Source organism: Eptesicus fuscus, chromosome 22 (genome assembly GCF_027574615.1).
Source record: "Eptesicus fuscus isolate TK198812 chromosome 22, DD_ASM_mEF_20220401, whole genome shotgun sequence".
In the NCBI taxonomy this organism is placed as follows: Eukaryota; Metazoa; Chordata; class Mammalia; order Chiroptera; family Vespertilionidae; genus Eptesicus; species Eptesicus fuscus.
The window spans coordinates 2,396,791-2,412,717 of record NC_072494.1 but is presented as its reverse complement, the minus strand read 5'-3'; the positions used below and the strand labels follow the sequence as shown (position 1 = coordinate 2,412,717).

At 55.3% G+C, this 15,927-nt stretch overlaps 1 protein-coding gene across 1 annotated transcript in view; it reads left to right on the top strand.

Moving 5' to 3' along the window:
* Positions 1–15,479, top strand: part of PLPPR5 (phospholipid phosphatase related 5) — a 36,633-nt gene extending 21,154 nt beyond the window's left edge. The window contains exons 3-7 of the mRNA XM_028153905.2: positions 3,241–3,373; positions 5,092–5,342; positions 12,932–13,108; positions 14,956–15,075; positions 15,420–15,479. Of these exons, the coding sequence (XP_028009706.2) occupies positions 3,241–3,373; positions 5,092–5,342; positions 12,932–13,108; positions 14,956–15,075; positions 15,420–15,479 (741 nt within the window). The remainder of the gene's footprint in view (positions 1–3,240; positions 3,374–5,091; positions 5,343–12,931; positions 13,109–14,955; positions 15,076–15,419) is intronic.
* The last annotated feature ends 448 nt before the right edge of the window (positions 15,480–15,927 follow it).

The following is a 15,927-nucleotide window of genomic DNA, read 5'->3' as shown; positions in this document are numbered from 1 at the left end:
CTACTCCCCCCACCCCAGCAAACATACACACACACACACACACACACACACACACCCAACCCACAGCACTTACCCTGCGGAACCTAGTTTTAGGGGCATCTAATGATTGCTTGTGCTTCAAGAGTCATTTCTAAAAACTCCATTATTTCAACGTCCCCAGAAGTGTTTAAATGTGACCAGGTTGCTGCTTTACTGTTGATAAGGACCGGGGGGATTAATTCGAACATGGGTTATAGAAGAGCCGGCACGCAAGCGAATGGCCTGCACACGTTATTAATGAGGAGCTTCGTTAACCGGGAGGCATGGTGGTCGGTGAGCGCGGCCCTGCCTGCGGGAGGGCCGTGAACAGGAGAAGGTGACCTCACGCCTCACAATAAAGACTGCGCGTTCCACGCTGATCAGCATCCGGGGCCCTTTCCCCGCTTCTCCTACAGCTCAGGGTCACGGCATTCATGCGCCCGGTCGGGCAAAGGAAGGAAAACCATGAGAAGTTTAACGAGCGGCATTTGTTTTAATCAGGGGAGACGTTTGTAAATCGTTCCCACCAGCTTCTCACCGGAAATAAACGGATCGCCTCCCGCTGGTGAACCCGGGCTTTGCGGTGGGACGGACCACGCTTCCTTCCTCTGTATCCTCATGGCCCTCCACTTCCACCAACCCCCCCCCCCCCCAACACACAAGATTCATGTCAGGACTTCCTGCTTTCTCAGCTTCTGTTTTTTTTCCCCACAAAGATAAGTCCTTTATTTTTATTTATTAAATGTATTGGGGTGACGTTGGTCAACATGAGCACATCGGGTGCATGTGTGGATTTCCAGGTTACGAAATCTGTCTGTAGCACCATGTGCCCAGCACCCAGCTTCTCAGCTACATCCTCTCCCGGCCCGCCCCCCCCCACCTCCCTCACCTCGAGGACCAGCCCCACGGCTCTGGGGTGGGCGGGGCCTCCGAGGCCATGGAATGGGCCCTGTGTGAGCTGCAGCCCGCCCTGCCCTGTTCTGAGGACCTGCAGACAGTGAGCGCCGTGGGCCCTCCCACAGGCCGCGATGGCGTCGTTTCTGTCCTCGCTGTTTGACGGGGGAGGACACCGAGGCCAAGGGAAGGTCTGTGCCTTCCTTACGGTCATTCAGCGAGTGCGAGGCAAGGCCAAGACGCAGCCCCCACCTCCAGGCTCTGGGCTCCCACTTCCCTGCTGTCTGGAGAGACAGGTGTGCTCGGAGCCCCCAGCCGGGTGCCACTGCTCCCTCCCCCTTTCTCTCCCCCCCCCCCCCCCCCCCCGCATGCTCTCTCCTCGGCCCGGAGGGTCGCTCCTGACCACCCAGCCTGCATGGGGTTGCAGGAAACAGTCCCTTCTGCAGAGTGTGGCAGAGGGGTCACCACGGCCTGGCGGGGGCTCAGCTGGTGGCTCAGCCCGAGAACCAAAAGGTGGCAGCTTCGCTTCCCGGTCAGGGCACATGCCTGGGTCGCAGGTTTGATCCCTGTTGGGGCTCGAGGGGGAGGCAGCTGATGGATGTTTCTCTCTCCCATAGATGTTTCTCTCTTTCCTCATTCCTCTCTCTAAAATCAAGCAATCAGCTGAAACCGGTTTGGCTCAGTGGATAGAGCGTCGGTCTGCGGACTGAAGGGTCCTGGGTTCGATTCCGGTCAAGGGCATGTACCTTGGTTGCGGGCACATCCCCAGTAGGAGGTGTGCAGGAGGCAGCTGATCGATGTGTCTCTCTCATCGATGTTTCTAGCTCTCTATCCCTCTCCCTTCCTCTCTGTAAAAAATCAATAAAATATATTTTATAAATAAATAAAATAAAATAAAATCAAGCAATCAGCCCTGGCTGGTTTGGCTCAGTGGATAAAGCATCAGCCTGCGGACTGAAGGGTCCCAGGTTTGATTCTGGTCAAGGGCACGTGCCTGGGTTGCAGGCTCGATCCCCAGTAGGGGGCGTGTAGGAGGCAGCCGATCCATGATTCTCTCTCATCATTGATGTTTCCATCTCTCTCCCTCTCCCTTCCTCTCTGAAATCAATTAAAATAAATATATATTTTTTTTTTAAAAGGGGTCACCATGGCCCTTTTCCGCCCTCGGTTCTCCCAGGTGGCCCGGGAGTCGGGAAGGTCCCTGTGAGTGCTCTGTGCCCCATCCTTCCCCTGACAGCTGTGGGCGCTGGGGCTGTGCCCAAGCCGCGGGGGGCTCGGGCTCACCTGCTGACCCTGGGAAGTCGAGGACAAGCTCACAGCTCGGGCGGAGGCTGTGGCCAGAGCAGGCCTGAACTTGAATCCCGATTCTGCGGCTCTAGAGACTCGCTCTCGTCTCTGCGGCAGAATCAAACTTCGCAAGACCCATCACGTAAAAAACACGGAATGCGGTCACACACCAAGAACGAGTGAGCGCCCCCTGAAAGCCCGGGTCCTGGGCAGACTGCATTTATTTTATTTTTATTAAATAATTCTAATGTTGATACTATTGCACGTGTCCCCTTCTCCCCCTCCTTTGCCCACCTGCTCCCCGCTCCCCTGGCCTCACCACGCTATCGTCCGTGTCCGTGGGGTGTGCGTGTATGGGCTTTAGCGAATGCCTTCGCCTTCTTTATCCGGTCATCCCGGCCCCTCCCCCCTCAGGCACCGGCCAGCTGGGGGCCAGGTACCCGTGCTTCCCATGCCATTTTGTTCATCAGTGTATGCTGTTCATTAGAGTCCACGTATGAGTGAGATCATGTGACACTTATCTTTCTCTGACTGGCTGATTTCACTTAGCATGATACTCTCCAGAGCCATCCATGCTGTCTCAAAGGGTAAGGGATCCTTGTTCTTTACAGCTGCATAGTGTTCCATGGTGTAGATGGCCCACAGCTGTTTTATCCGCTCACCTGCTGATGGGCACGTGGGCTGTTTCCAGATCTTACTGTTGTACACTGTGCCGCTATGGACATAGGGGTGCACGCGTTCTTTCTGATCGGGGTTCTTAGGATGTAGTCCCAGCATTGTTAACGGTCTTTTATGAAAGCAAACTGTTATAGTCCACTCGTATTCATAACTTACCCGTTTCAGACTCCCTTGGATTGAGGGAAATGTGGGCTCTACACGTAGGGACACGGTTATAATCACGGGGCTCCGTGAAGCAGACGGCTCCGTGTAATCCTGAGGTTCTGGCCGCTCGGGGAAGCGCCTCTGTTGCTTTTCAAGTGAAATTTCCTGCTTCGTGTTGGTCAGAGTCTAACGTTCTTCAACCTTCTGTGTTGTTGCCAGATAATAGTCGGAGAGACGGCGGTGTTCTGCCTGCAGCTGGCCACGAGGGATTTTGAGAACCAGGAGAAGACGATTTTAACCGGAGACTGCTGCTACACCAACCCGCTGGTGCGGAGGACGGTGCGCTTCCTGGGTAGGTGCCCTGGCCGGCGGCTCGGGGGGCTGGAGCGTCATCCCGGGCACCGAAGGCTGGCCGGTTCGATCCTGGTGAGGGTCCATACGGAGGCAACCCATCAGTGTTTCTCTTTTTCTCTCTCTCTCTCTCTCTCTCTCTCTCCCCCCCCCAACCAACTGACCCACCCAGCCAGGGCAAAAGATACGTTTTGACAACAATGGCCAATGATAGTGCATTTAGAAAATGTTTTTGGTATTTGAGTAAACTGACAAGGGAGAGAAAATAAAATCCACGTACTTAGTTTTATACCTTTAGGTAACCAGAGAAAGTAAAGTTTAATACTGTGAAGATCATTGAAAAACTTACTATTTTGATCGCTTTATTGCTTACTAAATTGCCCCAATTGTGATAATTAAAATGTAATTCATGAAAGGTAAGGTGGGACTACGTTACTAGCTGGTATGTGGCTTTAAAATGTGTTTCTGAAAGCAGTGTGCTGCATGGTGTGTAACTGAAGACGGATGGCGTGGGGTTCGACCGCTAACTGGCCCTCCTCCAGCATTAATAGCAGGCTGAGCGGGGTTCAGGGGCACCCTCCAGGGAGACCACTTGCTTTGCTTTCTGTCAGGAAAGATAAAAAATACGTTCACCCGGCCGGTGTGGCTCAGTGGTTGAGCGTCGACCTATGAACCAGGCGTTCATGGTTCCATTCCCGGTCAGGGCACAGGCCTGGGTTGCAGGCTCGATCCCCAGTGGGGGGCGTACAGGAGGCAGCCGATCCATGATTCTCTCTCCTCGTTGATGTTTCTCTCTCTCTCCTTCTCCCTCCCCCTCTGAAATCAGTAAAAATATATTTTAAAATACTTTCAAAATGGGGACCAGTAAAGACTGAGGTGATAGACTGCGGCCTCGCTCGGGAGCCCTGCTCCATTTATAAAAAACCAGAGGCCCAGTGCATGAAAATTCATTCACTGGAGGGGAGTCCCTCAGCCCGGCCTGCCCCCTCTCTCAGTCTGGGAGCCCTCAGGGGCGGGAGGCGACCCAGTGATCAGGGGAAGGCAATGCCCCATCACACCTCTGCTGCTGCCACTGCCGGCAGTGCAAGCCTCAAGGCCAGGCCTGCCCCCAGGTGGGCCCGGCTGCTCTGTGCGCCTGCCTCTGGAGTTCCCCAGTCTCCTCATTTCCCCAGCCGCCCAGGGCTGGCCCGAGGTGCAGGCAAGCCTCGGATGGCGGCTGCCCAGCCCCTGAGGGCCGCCGGAGGCTCAGTTAATCAGGGCCAGCCGCCACATGCCTCCTGCACCATTGGGGCTGAGGAGATTGGGTGCTGCCATCTTGTGGCTGTGGGCGCCGCCATCTTTGAGGGCGTGGCAGTCAATTAGCATATTCTCTCCTTATTGGCTGTGGGCGCTGCCATCTTTGCTATGGCATAAGGGTCAATTAGCATATTCCCTCTTTATTAGATAGGATCCGTCCCAAACACAGGCTTAGAAGGTATCTTCTTGTCTTACAAGCCCGCCAGGCATCAAGATGCACCGAGGTGGCCGGCCAGGGATGTGAGCTCGTGCAGCACCCCACCTCCAGGGGCAGGGGCTGGGGCCGGGGGCCAGGGGTGCGTGCGGGAGCCGTGTGCGGGCGGGATGGAGGCCTCCGTGCTGGTCCCTGGGATCTTCCCTCGCTGGCTCACTGGGACCCGAGACACCAGCCCCGGGGCGCTCACGGGCTGCGCTTGCTTCCAGGCATCTACACGTTCGGCCTGTTTGCCACGGACATCTTCGTGAACGCCGGGCAGGTGGTGACGGGGAACCTGGCGCCCCACTTCCTGGCCCTGTGCCGGCCCAACTACACGGCGCTGGGCTGCCAGCAGCTCACGCAGTTCATCAGCGGCGAGGAGGCCTGCACGGGCGACCCCGAGCTCGTGCTCCGCGCCCGGAAGACCTTCCCCTCCAAGGAGGCGGCGCTCAGCGTGTACGCGGCCGTGTACCTGACGGTAAGTGTGGGCCTGGCCGCCCCGGTCCCCTCTGGGCAGCAGGGCCGCCTCCCCGCCAGCGAGGAGCCCCTGTGGCAGCTTCTGCGGCCGTTTAATTGTGTTTAATCAGAGCTATTGGCACCGGGAGGAAAATGAGTAGTCGGTTGACTCTCGTGAGGTGATGCGTCGGGGGTGGGTTGTATTGGAAAACATCGCCGCCTGCGTTTCTATTGGAGACCGTGTCTGTCTCGTGGTAAACGGGGCGGGATGGACATAACTGAGTCCTGGAGCGGTCCGTCCCCATGGACTTGCAGTAGCACCGCGAAGAGAGGTAGCCGGCCTCCTCGCCCCGATAGGCTCTGATGGGGCTGGGAAAGGGGCCCTCCTTTTCTAGAAAGTTCTCTTGAGGATGTTTGTAATGATAACAATAACATTGAGCATTTACTACGTGCCAGGCACGACGTGCTGCACTGTAGTTAATTTATACACTAGAGGCCTGGTGCACGAAATTAGTGCATGGGTGTGGGGTGTCCCTCAGCCCAGCCTGTACCGTCTCCAATCTGGGACCCCTCAAGGGATGTCTGTCTGCTCATTTAGGCCTGACCCCAGTCAGACATCCCTCTCACAATCCGGGACTGCTGGCTCCCAACCGCTTGCTTGCCTGCCTGCCTGCCTGCCTTCCTGATTGCCCTTAACCGCTTCTGCCTGCCAGCCTGATCACCCCCTAACCACTTCCCTGCCAGACTGATCGACACCTAACTGCTCCCCTGCCAGCCCGATTGCCCCTAACTGCCCTCCCTTGCAGGCCTGGTCACCCCGAACTGCCCTCCATTGCCAGCCTGGTTGCCCCTAACTGCCCTCTCCTGCAGGCCTGATCTCCCCCAACTGCCCTCCCCTGCAGGCCCGGTCTCCCCCAACTTCCCTCCCCTGCAGGCCTGGTCCCTCCCAACTGCCCTCCTCTGCTGGCCTGATCGCCCGGCCTAATCGCTCACAACTGCCCTCCCCTGCCAGCTATCTTGTGACGGCCATCCTGGGTCCACATGGGGGCAGCCATCTTGTGTGTTGGAGTGACAGTCAATTTGCATATTACTCTTTTATTAGATAGGATTCTTATGTAGGCATCATTGCAACGTATTCTTCCTTTATTGTTATTGGTTACATAATAATCTATCCTTTGTACTGACTTACTGGGCTCTCACAGCGGCTCCTTGAAGCATGTCCTCTCATCATGCCCATGTCACAGATGAGGATGAGGCGAAGGGACTTGCCCAGATCCATAGAACCACAAACTGCCCAGACGTCAGTGACTCAGAATGTTCCAGAGAGGGGATCACGTCATCCCTGAGCCCCACGGGTGGGGGGTCAGGTGACTTCCTTCCTGCCCCCGCCCGGTCCCAGCCTCCCTGAAGGCGGAGGCCCAGGGTTCGGAGGGCAGATCCGTTCAGAGAAGAAACATTCAGGAACGCCCCAACACTCAGGAATCTTAAATCACGTGGCGTCCACACGTCAGGACTCGGGCCTGTAATTACACGGAAGGGAACCGCTCGCTGTCTTCTTAACAATAGGTGCTGTTCGGTGCTAACGGCTTTTCCTCGTCCCCGCCACCCTGAGCCATGGGCGTGTGGGAGGCTGCCATGGCAACGCAGCCCGCCTCCCGCTGCCAACGTGGGCATCACCAGCGGCTCTGCTGTTCTACTTGAACCTACGTGCAGATCTATTTCTTCCCCGCGTCCCTAGAGACAGCTTGGGGGGACTTTATAATAGACGCGTTGGGGTGTTTCAAGCGAGTACCGTCTCGGAAAGCGCTTGCCAGGATTTTGATAAGTAGGCAAATAGCGGGGAGTGAGTAGATTCCGTGATGGCGGGGGAACAGGCGTGCCCCGCGTTCAGGTAGAGCTGGCTCCGCTGAATGGGGTGCGGCGTTATAAACACGCAGGCGCCGCAGGAAGGAGCAGTGAGCCCTGTGATGAGGTGTGTGGGTGAGGACCGGGGCGGGGGGGGGGGGGGTATTTTCCTGATGTTCCTCCTTGTGGTTTAGTGAATAACATGAAGGAACGGGGTCTCTCCCTTAGCACCTGGCTTTCCGAAAGGGCTTGGGGATAATTTGATCACAGACTTATTCTCTTCTACTTCCCTGAGAACCTTTAGGGGGGAAAAAATCCCTACGCCTCTTTCTGCAAATACAGTTGGTTTCCCAGGAGGGGAAAACATTCTGAAGGTCACTGAACCCTCCGTCGTTAAGTTCGTAATTCAGTGTGAGTGGCGTTAGGTTACTATTTAAATTTAGCTTGGCGGGGTTTCTTTTCCCATGAAATGGGTAACGTTTATTCCCCAATGAAAGTAAAAGGAACTTCAGCCCGGCCCGTGTGGCTCAGGGGTTGAGCATCCACCTATGCACCAGGAGGTCGCGGTTCGATTGCCGGTCAGGGCACAGGCCGGGCTGTGGGCTCCATCCCCCGTGGGGGGCGTGCAGGAGGCAGCCATTTAATACGCGTGTCCCACGCAGCAGGTAAGAAAGCCCTTTGGGAGTGGCTCTCCGTTCTGTAGGTGACAAACTGCCGCCTCCAAGGGCTCTGCTCTTCTAGCCGATGGGCGAAGGGCCACGTGGACAATAGATTTACCCGGGAGGGAGGGGGGTCGGGCTGGGTGGAAATGGGCCCCTGTGGAGCCAGCCAGGCCTGCGCGGCGGGAACGAGGTGACCGCGTGGGCCACAAAGGGGCTGCTCTACAGGCCGAGCCGTCCATCCGCCATTGTCCTGGGGCAGCCGCGACCCTGGGCCCGTCCCATCCTCACTGCGTGACGGGCTGGTCCTGACACGGAGGGCTGTTCTTAGCCTCCCACGTGTGACTCCGCCTGCTGCCGCCCATTCGGGACCCGCTACAGGGTAAGCCCTGTGTTCGCCATTAGGTAGCCTTCTGTGCCCCCCCCCCCCGCCCCCGGCCCCCCCCCCCCCCCCCCCCCCGTGTATTGCAAAGGAGAGGATGGCTACTCTTTTTTCCTGTTGTCAATCCTCACCCGAGGATGTTTTTCCATTGATTTTTAGGAAGAGTGGAAGCGAGAGGGAGAGACAGAGGGCAACACTGATGTGAGAGAGACACATGGATTGGTTGCCTCCTGCACGCGCCCCGACCAGGGCCCGGGCCAGGGAGGAGCCTGTAACCGAGCTACGTGCCCTTGATGGGGATGGAACCCGGGACCCTTTGGTCCACAGGCCGGCGCTCTATCCACTGGGCCACACCGGCCAGGGTGGATGGTTACTCTTGATTTTCAAATACAGTCATCTGTCTGAGGCCCGTTGTCCCCTTGCCCATAAGTTAGGCAGTTGGGTTCCTCCTCCTCCCGCAAATATATAGTTTCAGTCCACATATGTCGTTTCAGCTTATTATTTTGTTGTTGTGGTTAATCCTCACCCGAGGATATTTTCCCATTGATTTTTAGAGAGAGTGGAAGGGAGGGGGAGAGGCAGAGAGAAACATCGATGTGAGAGACACATGGACTGGTTGCCTCCCGCACACGCCCCAGACGGATGGGGCTGGGATCGAGCCTGCAGCCGAGGCACATGCCCTTGACCAGAATCAAACCCGGGACCCTTCCGTCCTCAGGCCAAACCTCTAACCACTGAGCACCCCGATAGGCCCCAAATATATCGTTTTAAACCTTTAGGTTTATTCTAGTCACGAAGCAAGGCTCTTTGTGGTGCCACGTGACAGTAAAAAAAAGTTACACTCCTTGTGTGACACCTGAGCTAATACAAACAATTCTTGTCACAGTCACTTACAAATGATATTAACCAGGACTCCGGGCAGCGAAGTCGTTTGTCTAAGCTCACAGAACTGATCAGCGGGGTGGGTGGGCATGGTAAGCGGATCGCTGAGCTCCCGCAGCGGGCTGTCCCTCCTGGCCTGACCTGACCAGGCACGGCCTCTCTCATACCTACACGGGGTCCACAAAAAACCCCCAAACCGCCGATGCGCTTCGATGAAGTAAAATAGAAACGGGCAGCTGTTAAAATAACCGGAACATGAAAAAACAGGCTCACGTGGTCAACTCTGAAAACTCAAAATAATCCCATGATACCACTCCATGAGCATTCGGTGCTAGTTGAATCGGGAATGTGTTTAATAGAACAGATAGATATTTAAAAAAGAAAGATACAGAAAAGCATTGTTTGACAAAACGCCAGTGTCCTAAAAATCGTTTTTAATAATAACAGAGCATTAAGTCGACCAGCTGGTCCAATGCTTTTTGAATATCAACCGATAGAGTTTTCATTTCCGCTGAGCGAGGGCGCCCTGGGCTAGGTCAGCGTCGTCCAACAGAATTAGGAAGGTCATTGACGGTAGAAGCCTGAGACGGACCGCGTTGGTGGTTTTTAATGTCCTATCGGTCACATTAAACAACGCTCTGAGCCCTGACCGGTGTGGCTCAGTGGACAGAGCGTCAGCCTGCAGACGGAAGGGTCCCAGGTTCGATTCCTGTCAAGGGCATGTACTTTGGTTGTGGGCACATCCGCAGTGGGGGGTGTGCAGGAGGCAGCTGATCGATGTTTCTCTCTCATCGATGTTTCTGACTCTCTGTCCCTCTCCCTTCCTCTCTGTAAAAAAAAAAAAAATCAATAAAATATACTTAAAAAAATGCTTTGAAAAGGTGAAATTCATTTTAAGAATTTGCTTTGACAGATCATATCCAAAGTATCACCATCTCAGCATACATCTGCATGAAAATACCAGTGAGACGTTTTACATCCCTTTTCTTTACAAAGTCTCCTAACCTCCCAGCGTTTCTGGGCCCTTCTGTTTGTAGCTGCATTTTGACATCTGGTGAACCTGGATGGTTTCGTAAGTGAATTAGAAACCAAGCGAGCATAAATAATCAATTCCTGTCCCGTGTCCAACTCGCTCACTCCATTCTTATGCCATCATTTCCTCTTCTGCCAGTTCGGATTAAACAGGCGTTCTGTAACGGTAACAGCATTAGACCGGCTAACAGGCAGCCGGAAAGCACCGAAGAGCTGTAAGGGAAAACTCTGGAATTTTCCTCTTGTGTTTAGAGTTCTGACAGATGTGAAGAAATGCAAAGTGAGAACTCGTTAGCCTGGCTCCGTGGCTCCGTGGGTTGAATGGGTCCCATTCCCGGTCCGGGCACATGCTCTGGCGTGCAGGAAGCAGACGATGGATGTTTCTCTCTCATCATCCATGTTTCTCTCTCTCTCCCCCTCCCTCTCTCTCTAAAAAATTCACTAGTCAGCCTCACCACTGTGTTAACAAAACTCTCACACGCAGCCCAAACCTCCCCGCCTGCTCATGTGCGCGAGCCGAGCAGGGGCTGCGGCATTAGACGCGTCCCCGGAGGCCGAGGTGGCCACGTCCTCGCCGTGCTGTGCCTGTGGGCAGAGCTCTCCCACTGCCTCTCAGGATGGCCACCGCGTGGTCTTCTCCTCCTCGCCGCCTCCCGTGCCCCCTCCCGTGCGCTCACCCCCAAGACCCAGCGGACTTCCGCAGCTCTCCCAGCGCTGGTGAGCGTGCAGACCCGTCGGCAGCGGTCGCGGGCCCAGATGCGGGCAGCCAGCATCTCTTTTTCTCCCTGGAGGATTGGTACCTGGGATGGACGGGCTGGAAGTTGGCGAGATAGAAGCTGTCGGTCACATGGGCTGTTCACATTCAGACAGCCTCTTCCGGCAGCCCACAGGGCCGCGAACTTGGCCCAGGGAAAAACAAAACACAACAACCAGCAACAGGAGAGAAGATGATCGCTGAATTTCGCAGCCTTCTGAAATGGCTGCTAGGAACGGACCCTGTGAGCACTGACCTTCGTTCCCTCTCTTAGGCAACTTTTTCCATTTTTAGAGCGAGAAACACGATTTGTTGTTTCACTGATCTGTGCACTCATCGGGTGATTCTTATCAATGGCCTGTCCGGGGATCGAACCCGCAACCTTGACGTATCGGGATGACGCTCTAACCAACTGAGCCTCCGGCCAGGGCCGGCAAACGTCTTTTTTATTCAACTCAGGACCATAGGCAAGTGTGTTTCTGCGTCTGTATTATCCCTGTCAGCCACACACTGACATCACCGCCCTACAAACGTGTGCAGTGTGAGAGCCTCCTTCTATAATCCCCTCACCAGGACGTGACTAGTAACTGACCCCTCCCCTCGCAGTCAGCCCGTTGGTTTCCATAGTAACACGACTTAAAGGATGAGCACCTGCGCTACAGAAGCCATCAGATTGGGGGAAGAACCGAGTTTTTCCTGAGCGTCGTGTTGGCCACCGGAGGACATGCCACTCACTAGTCAGCTGACACGTTCTTTTTGCACATGTGAACATACCACAGATGTATGCATCTGCTCACTGTTTTGCACATGTGAACATACCACAGATGTATGCATCTGCTCACTGTTTTGCACATGTGAACATACCACAGATGTATGCATCTGCTCACTGTTTTGCACACGTGAACATGCCACAGATGTATGCATCTGCTCACTGTTTTGCACATGTGAACATGCCACAGATGTATGCATCTGCTCACTGTTTTGCACATGTGAACATACCACAGATGTATGCATCTGCTCACTGTTTTGCACATGTGAACATGCCACAGATGTATGCATCTGTTCACTGTTTTGCACATGTGAACATACCACAGATGTATGCATCTGCTCACTGTTTTGCACACGTGAACATGCCACAGATGTATGCATCTGCTCACTGTTTTGCACATGTGAACATACCACAGATGTATGCATCTGCTCACTGTTTTGTTTTGCGTTTAGCTGACGTTTTCTGTTTGTATTTAAGTTTCTGTGTTGTCCTAATTGAGGCCAATAAAATGTAAAGTCATTTCCCAATTTCAGATAGCAACATAAAAACAAGTCTTGGCACTGCATTGAACCTTAAATTCCTTCTTCAAAGTACTAACTACGTAGTAAAAGTTTGCTCCATTTTACTTTTTATGACCATATTCACAAGTGTTGCTTTTATCGAGTGTGCGTCTTCTCAAATGGTATATAAAATGGAAATGTTAAGGACATGTCTTCAGCCCTGGCCGGTGTGGCTCAGTGGGTTGGAGCATCATCTTGCCAAAAGGTGGTGGGTTTGATTCCTGGTCAGGGCACATACCTGGGTTTTGGGTTCAATCCTGGTTGGGACACATGCAGGAGGCAAGCGATCTGTTTCTCTCACATCGATGTTTCTCTCTTCCTCTCTCTCTCTATCTCTCTTTCTCTCTCAAATAAAAATAAAAAAGAACACGTCTTCCTCAGCATTCCCTTGCTAACAATATATATTTGATCTAAAATGTAAATTCATATAAAACAGGAGCACTGAATGCTTAAACACAAGGTCCCTTGGAATGGCTGAGCTGGGTGTTCCTAAGTGATGCCTGTATCACATCAGAACCAGCTACTAGTAGATTTGGGGCAAATAAAATTAAATAACCGCTGCCCTTAATTCTGCTTTTAAGAAACGTCCTTCCAAGGATTAATAAACCGTCGTGCAGTGTTGAACCCCGTAGGCGTGTGCTCCTCTGTAGACACACGTGCACATACACACGTGTGCGGCGCCCGCGCGGACCGGCGGCGAGCACAGCGTGTCTCCGTTGCCGTTTCAGATGTACATCACCAGCACCGTCAACGCCAAGGGCACGCGCCTCGCGAAGCCCGTGCTGTGCCTGGGCCTCCTGTGCTTGGCCTTCCTCACCGGCCTCAACCGCGTGGCCGAGCACCGCAACCACTGGGCCGACGTGATCGCGGGCTTCCTGGTCGGCACATCGATCGCCGTGTTCCTGGTGAGTTCCGAGAAGCGCCGTTAGGACGGCGCGGGAGTTGTTGTTGTTAATTTTCACTCGAGGATATTTTCCCATTGAGGTTTTAGAGAGAGTGGAGGGAGAGGGAGAGACAGAGAGAGAGAAACATCGATGTGAGAGGGACACATCGATGGGTTGCCTCCCTCACGCGCCCCGACCAGGGCCGGGGATGGAGCCTGCCACTAGGGTGGGTGCCCCTGTGCCTCAGCGTAGCACCCTCCACGGGCACCTGTCACAGCCACCGTCTCCCCAGCGGGGGACCCTCCCTGGTGACAGGGCCTGGGTCCCTCCGATAACCAGAACCCCGTGTTTCCAAGGCCAGGCGCCTCCCCGCGGCTTTGGCGGGGCTGGAGGGCAGGCGCGGGGACTGGCCACGGCCTGAGCCGTCGCTCCTCGTTGGAAATCTCCCTGGAGCGCTTCGTAGCTCTGGCTGCTGGGAAAGAGACTTCCGCCCGCTGCGGGGTGCGCTGGTCCGTCGGAAGCAGGAGTAGCTGACCTTTCTATCCAGATGGAAAGCTTTGCCCACTGTAAATCGCAGCCGGTTTCCGCGGTGACGCAGTAGAGGACGCACTTCCATTCCGTTCGGTTTCCTTTCGATTGCTCCGCACAGTCACCTGTGCTCCCTGCCGCCTTCACCGTGGAAGGCCCCGCGTGGGAACCGGCCCGCGTGCGAGCCAGCCCGGCCGCGGGAGCCCAGCAGACGTGCCAGGCCTGTTAGAGAGGCTTTCCTTCTGGGACGCCCTGCGTAGAGGGGCGGCCGTGTCCCCGTCCCCAGCATGCACCCCTGTTGCTTTTCCTCCCGATGCCATCCCTCTGACTCCCAAGTCCCTGGGAGACGGATCCCTCCTGCCCCCCGAGATTCCCAGCAGCCTCATGGGAGCTGGGCCCGCCTCCACTCTCCTCAGTGGGAGCAGGTTCACAGTGAGCAAAACAAGACAAGACAAAGGGCATCTCCCAGGAACCCCAGGACGTCACCCCGGCGGGGGCCGGGGGCCGAAGCCTGACCCTCAGCGAGAGGCCCTGGCGTCCCTGGGGTACACCCGCCGGCACGGGGCCCGCCCCCTCGGGGAAAGGCCTGCCAGCTCCGGAGCGGCCGTGAGCTGCCGCGGAAATGCGAGTCCACGCGGGACAGGATCAGGGACAGTAGCCGGGCTCGGTCAGAGGCGCTGCTGGAGGCGCACGTGCCATGGGGCGGGTTTCTGAGGAGTGCTCCGTGACCTTGAGCAAGGGGAAATAATTAGCATTTAAATTAAGTTGTAGGTTAGCCACGCTGGGAAAGGTCAGCTTGCTCTGCATTTTTATTAGGTTACGATGTTATTTTTGGATTCATTTGAGCATGGACTGTTAACTAATTTAATGAACATTTTGGAATCATAAAATTGCCATGATTAACCGAGCTATGCATTTTAAAAAATACATTTTTATTGATTTCAGAGAGGATGGAGAGAGAGAGAGAGAAACTTCCATGATGAGAGAGCATCATCGATGGGCTGCCTCCTGCATGACCCTCACTGGGGATCGAGCCCACAACCCAGGCATGTGCCCTGAGTAGGAATCGAACCCTGACCTCCCGGTTCATAGGGTGATGCTCAGCCACTGACTGTACCCGGGCCCGAGCTAACGTTAATTGATGGATTTTCTTGAACACACACGCGCCTGGAGTAACTATTTCAAATTTACACAAGCTAAGTCTGGGTGTAAAGTCACGTACACGTAATAGTCCAGTAGTTTTAATACTTTATTATTAGGATTCGATTTATGGAGCTACTCAATGGTCGTTGTCAGGAGGGCATGGCTGGCTAACGCTGCAGTTTCTTCTGACCTGCCAGGTCGTGTGCGTGGTGAACAACTTCAGAGGAAGACACCCCGAGAGCGAGCGCGTGCACGTGGCGGACCTGGCGCACGCGCCGATGATCAGCATCCCGCGGGTGGAGAGCCCTTTGGAAAAGGTAACGTCCGTCCGGTGGCGCCAAGTTTAAGTTCTGGGATGTGGTCCTTGCCTGGTCCCCAGTGTCACCGCAGGCGTTTCCGTTTGCTGCCACGGGCTCCGGTCTCAGCGGCATTCGGCGAGGACTCCGTCGCTGACGACCCGGTGGGGAAGGGAGGTCCCACCTGAAGCGTCCCGGACCCGCGCCGCCCGCTGAGCAGCGCCGGAGCGCGGGGGGCTGGGCCGGAGCGGAGCGTCGGGGAGGCCCGCTGGGCGGGGGCTTCTGCGGAGGGAAGAATAGGGTGTCTGTGCTTGAGAACGCGCTCCTTCCTACAACGCGGTCCCCTCTCCCCGCTCCGTGGACAGAGCCCTCGAGCAGGACGGGTCCGCCCTGCCGGTGCACCGAGCAGGTTTGTCAGTAAGTGAGGAATGTGTGTCTTCCCAGGACTCTCAGGGCGCTTCCTCGCCTGCAGCTCGCTGTTCGGTGAGCGGGCAGTGTGTGCCGCACCTCACAGAAAACGTGGCTCCTCCACTCTAGGTGGCCGGCAAGGCCGCGGTCAGCAGCGGGCGGTCGGGAGGTGCGTTTCGGGGCAGCCACAGTGGGGTCCCCTGAACCAGCTCAGTGACTCCGTGGAACAGGACCCGCTGCTAGCGGGGTCACTGAGAAAACTACCCCATCGCCCCCTACAGACATGCTGCCCTTTCACCCTCTGCCCTTTCACCCTCTGTTCTTTCACCTTCTGCCCTTTCACTTACCAGAGCTGCCCTTTCAACCTCTGCCCTTTCACCTTCTGCCCTTTCACCTTCTGCCCTTTCACCTTCTGCCCTTTCACCTACTGCCCTTTCACTTACCAGAGCTGCCCTTTCACCCTCT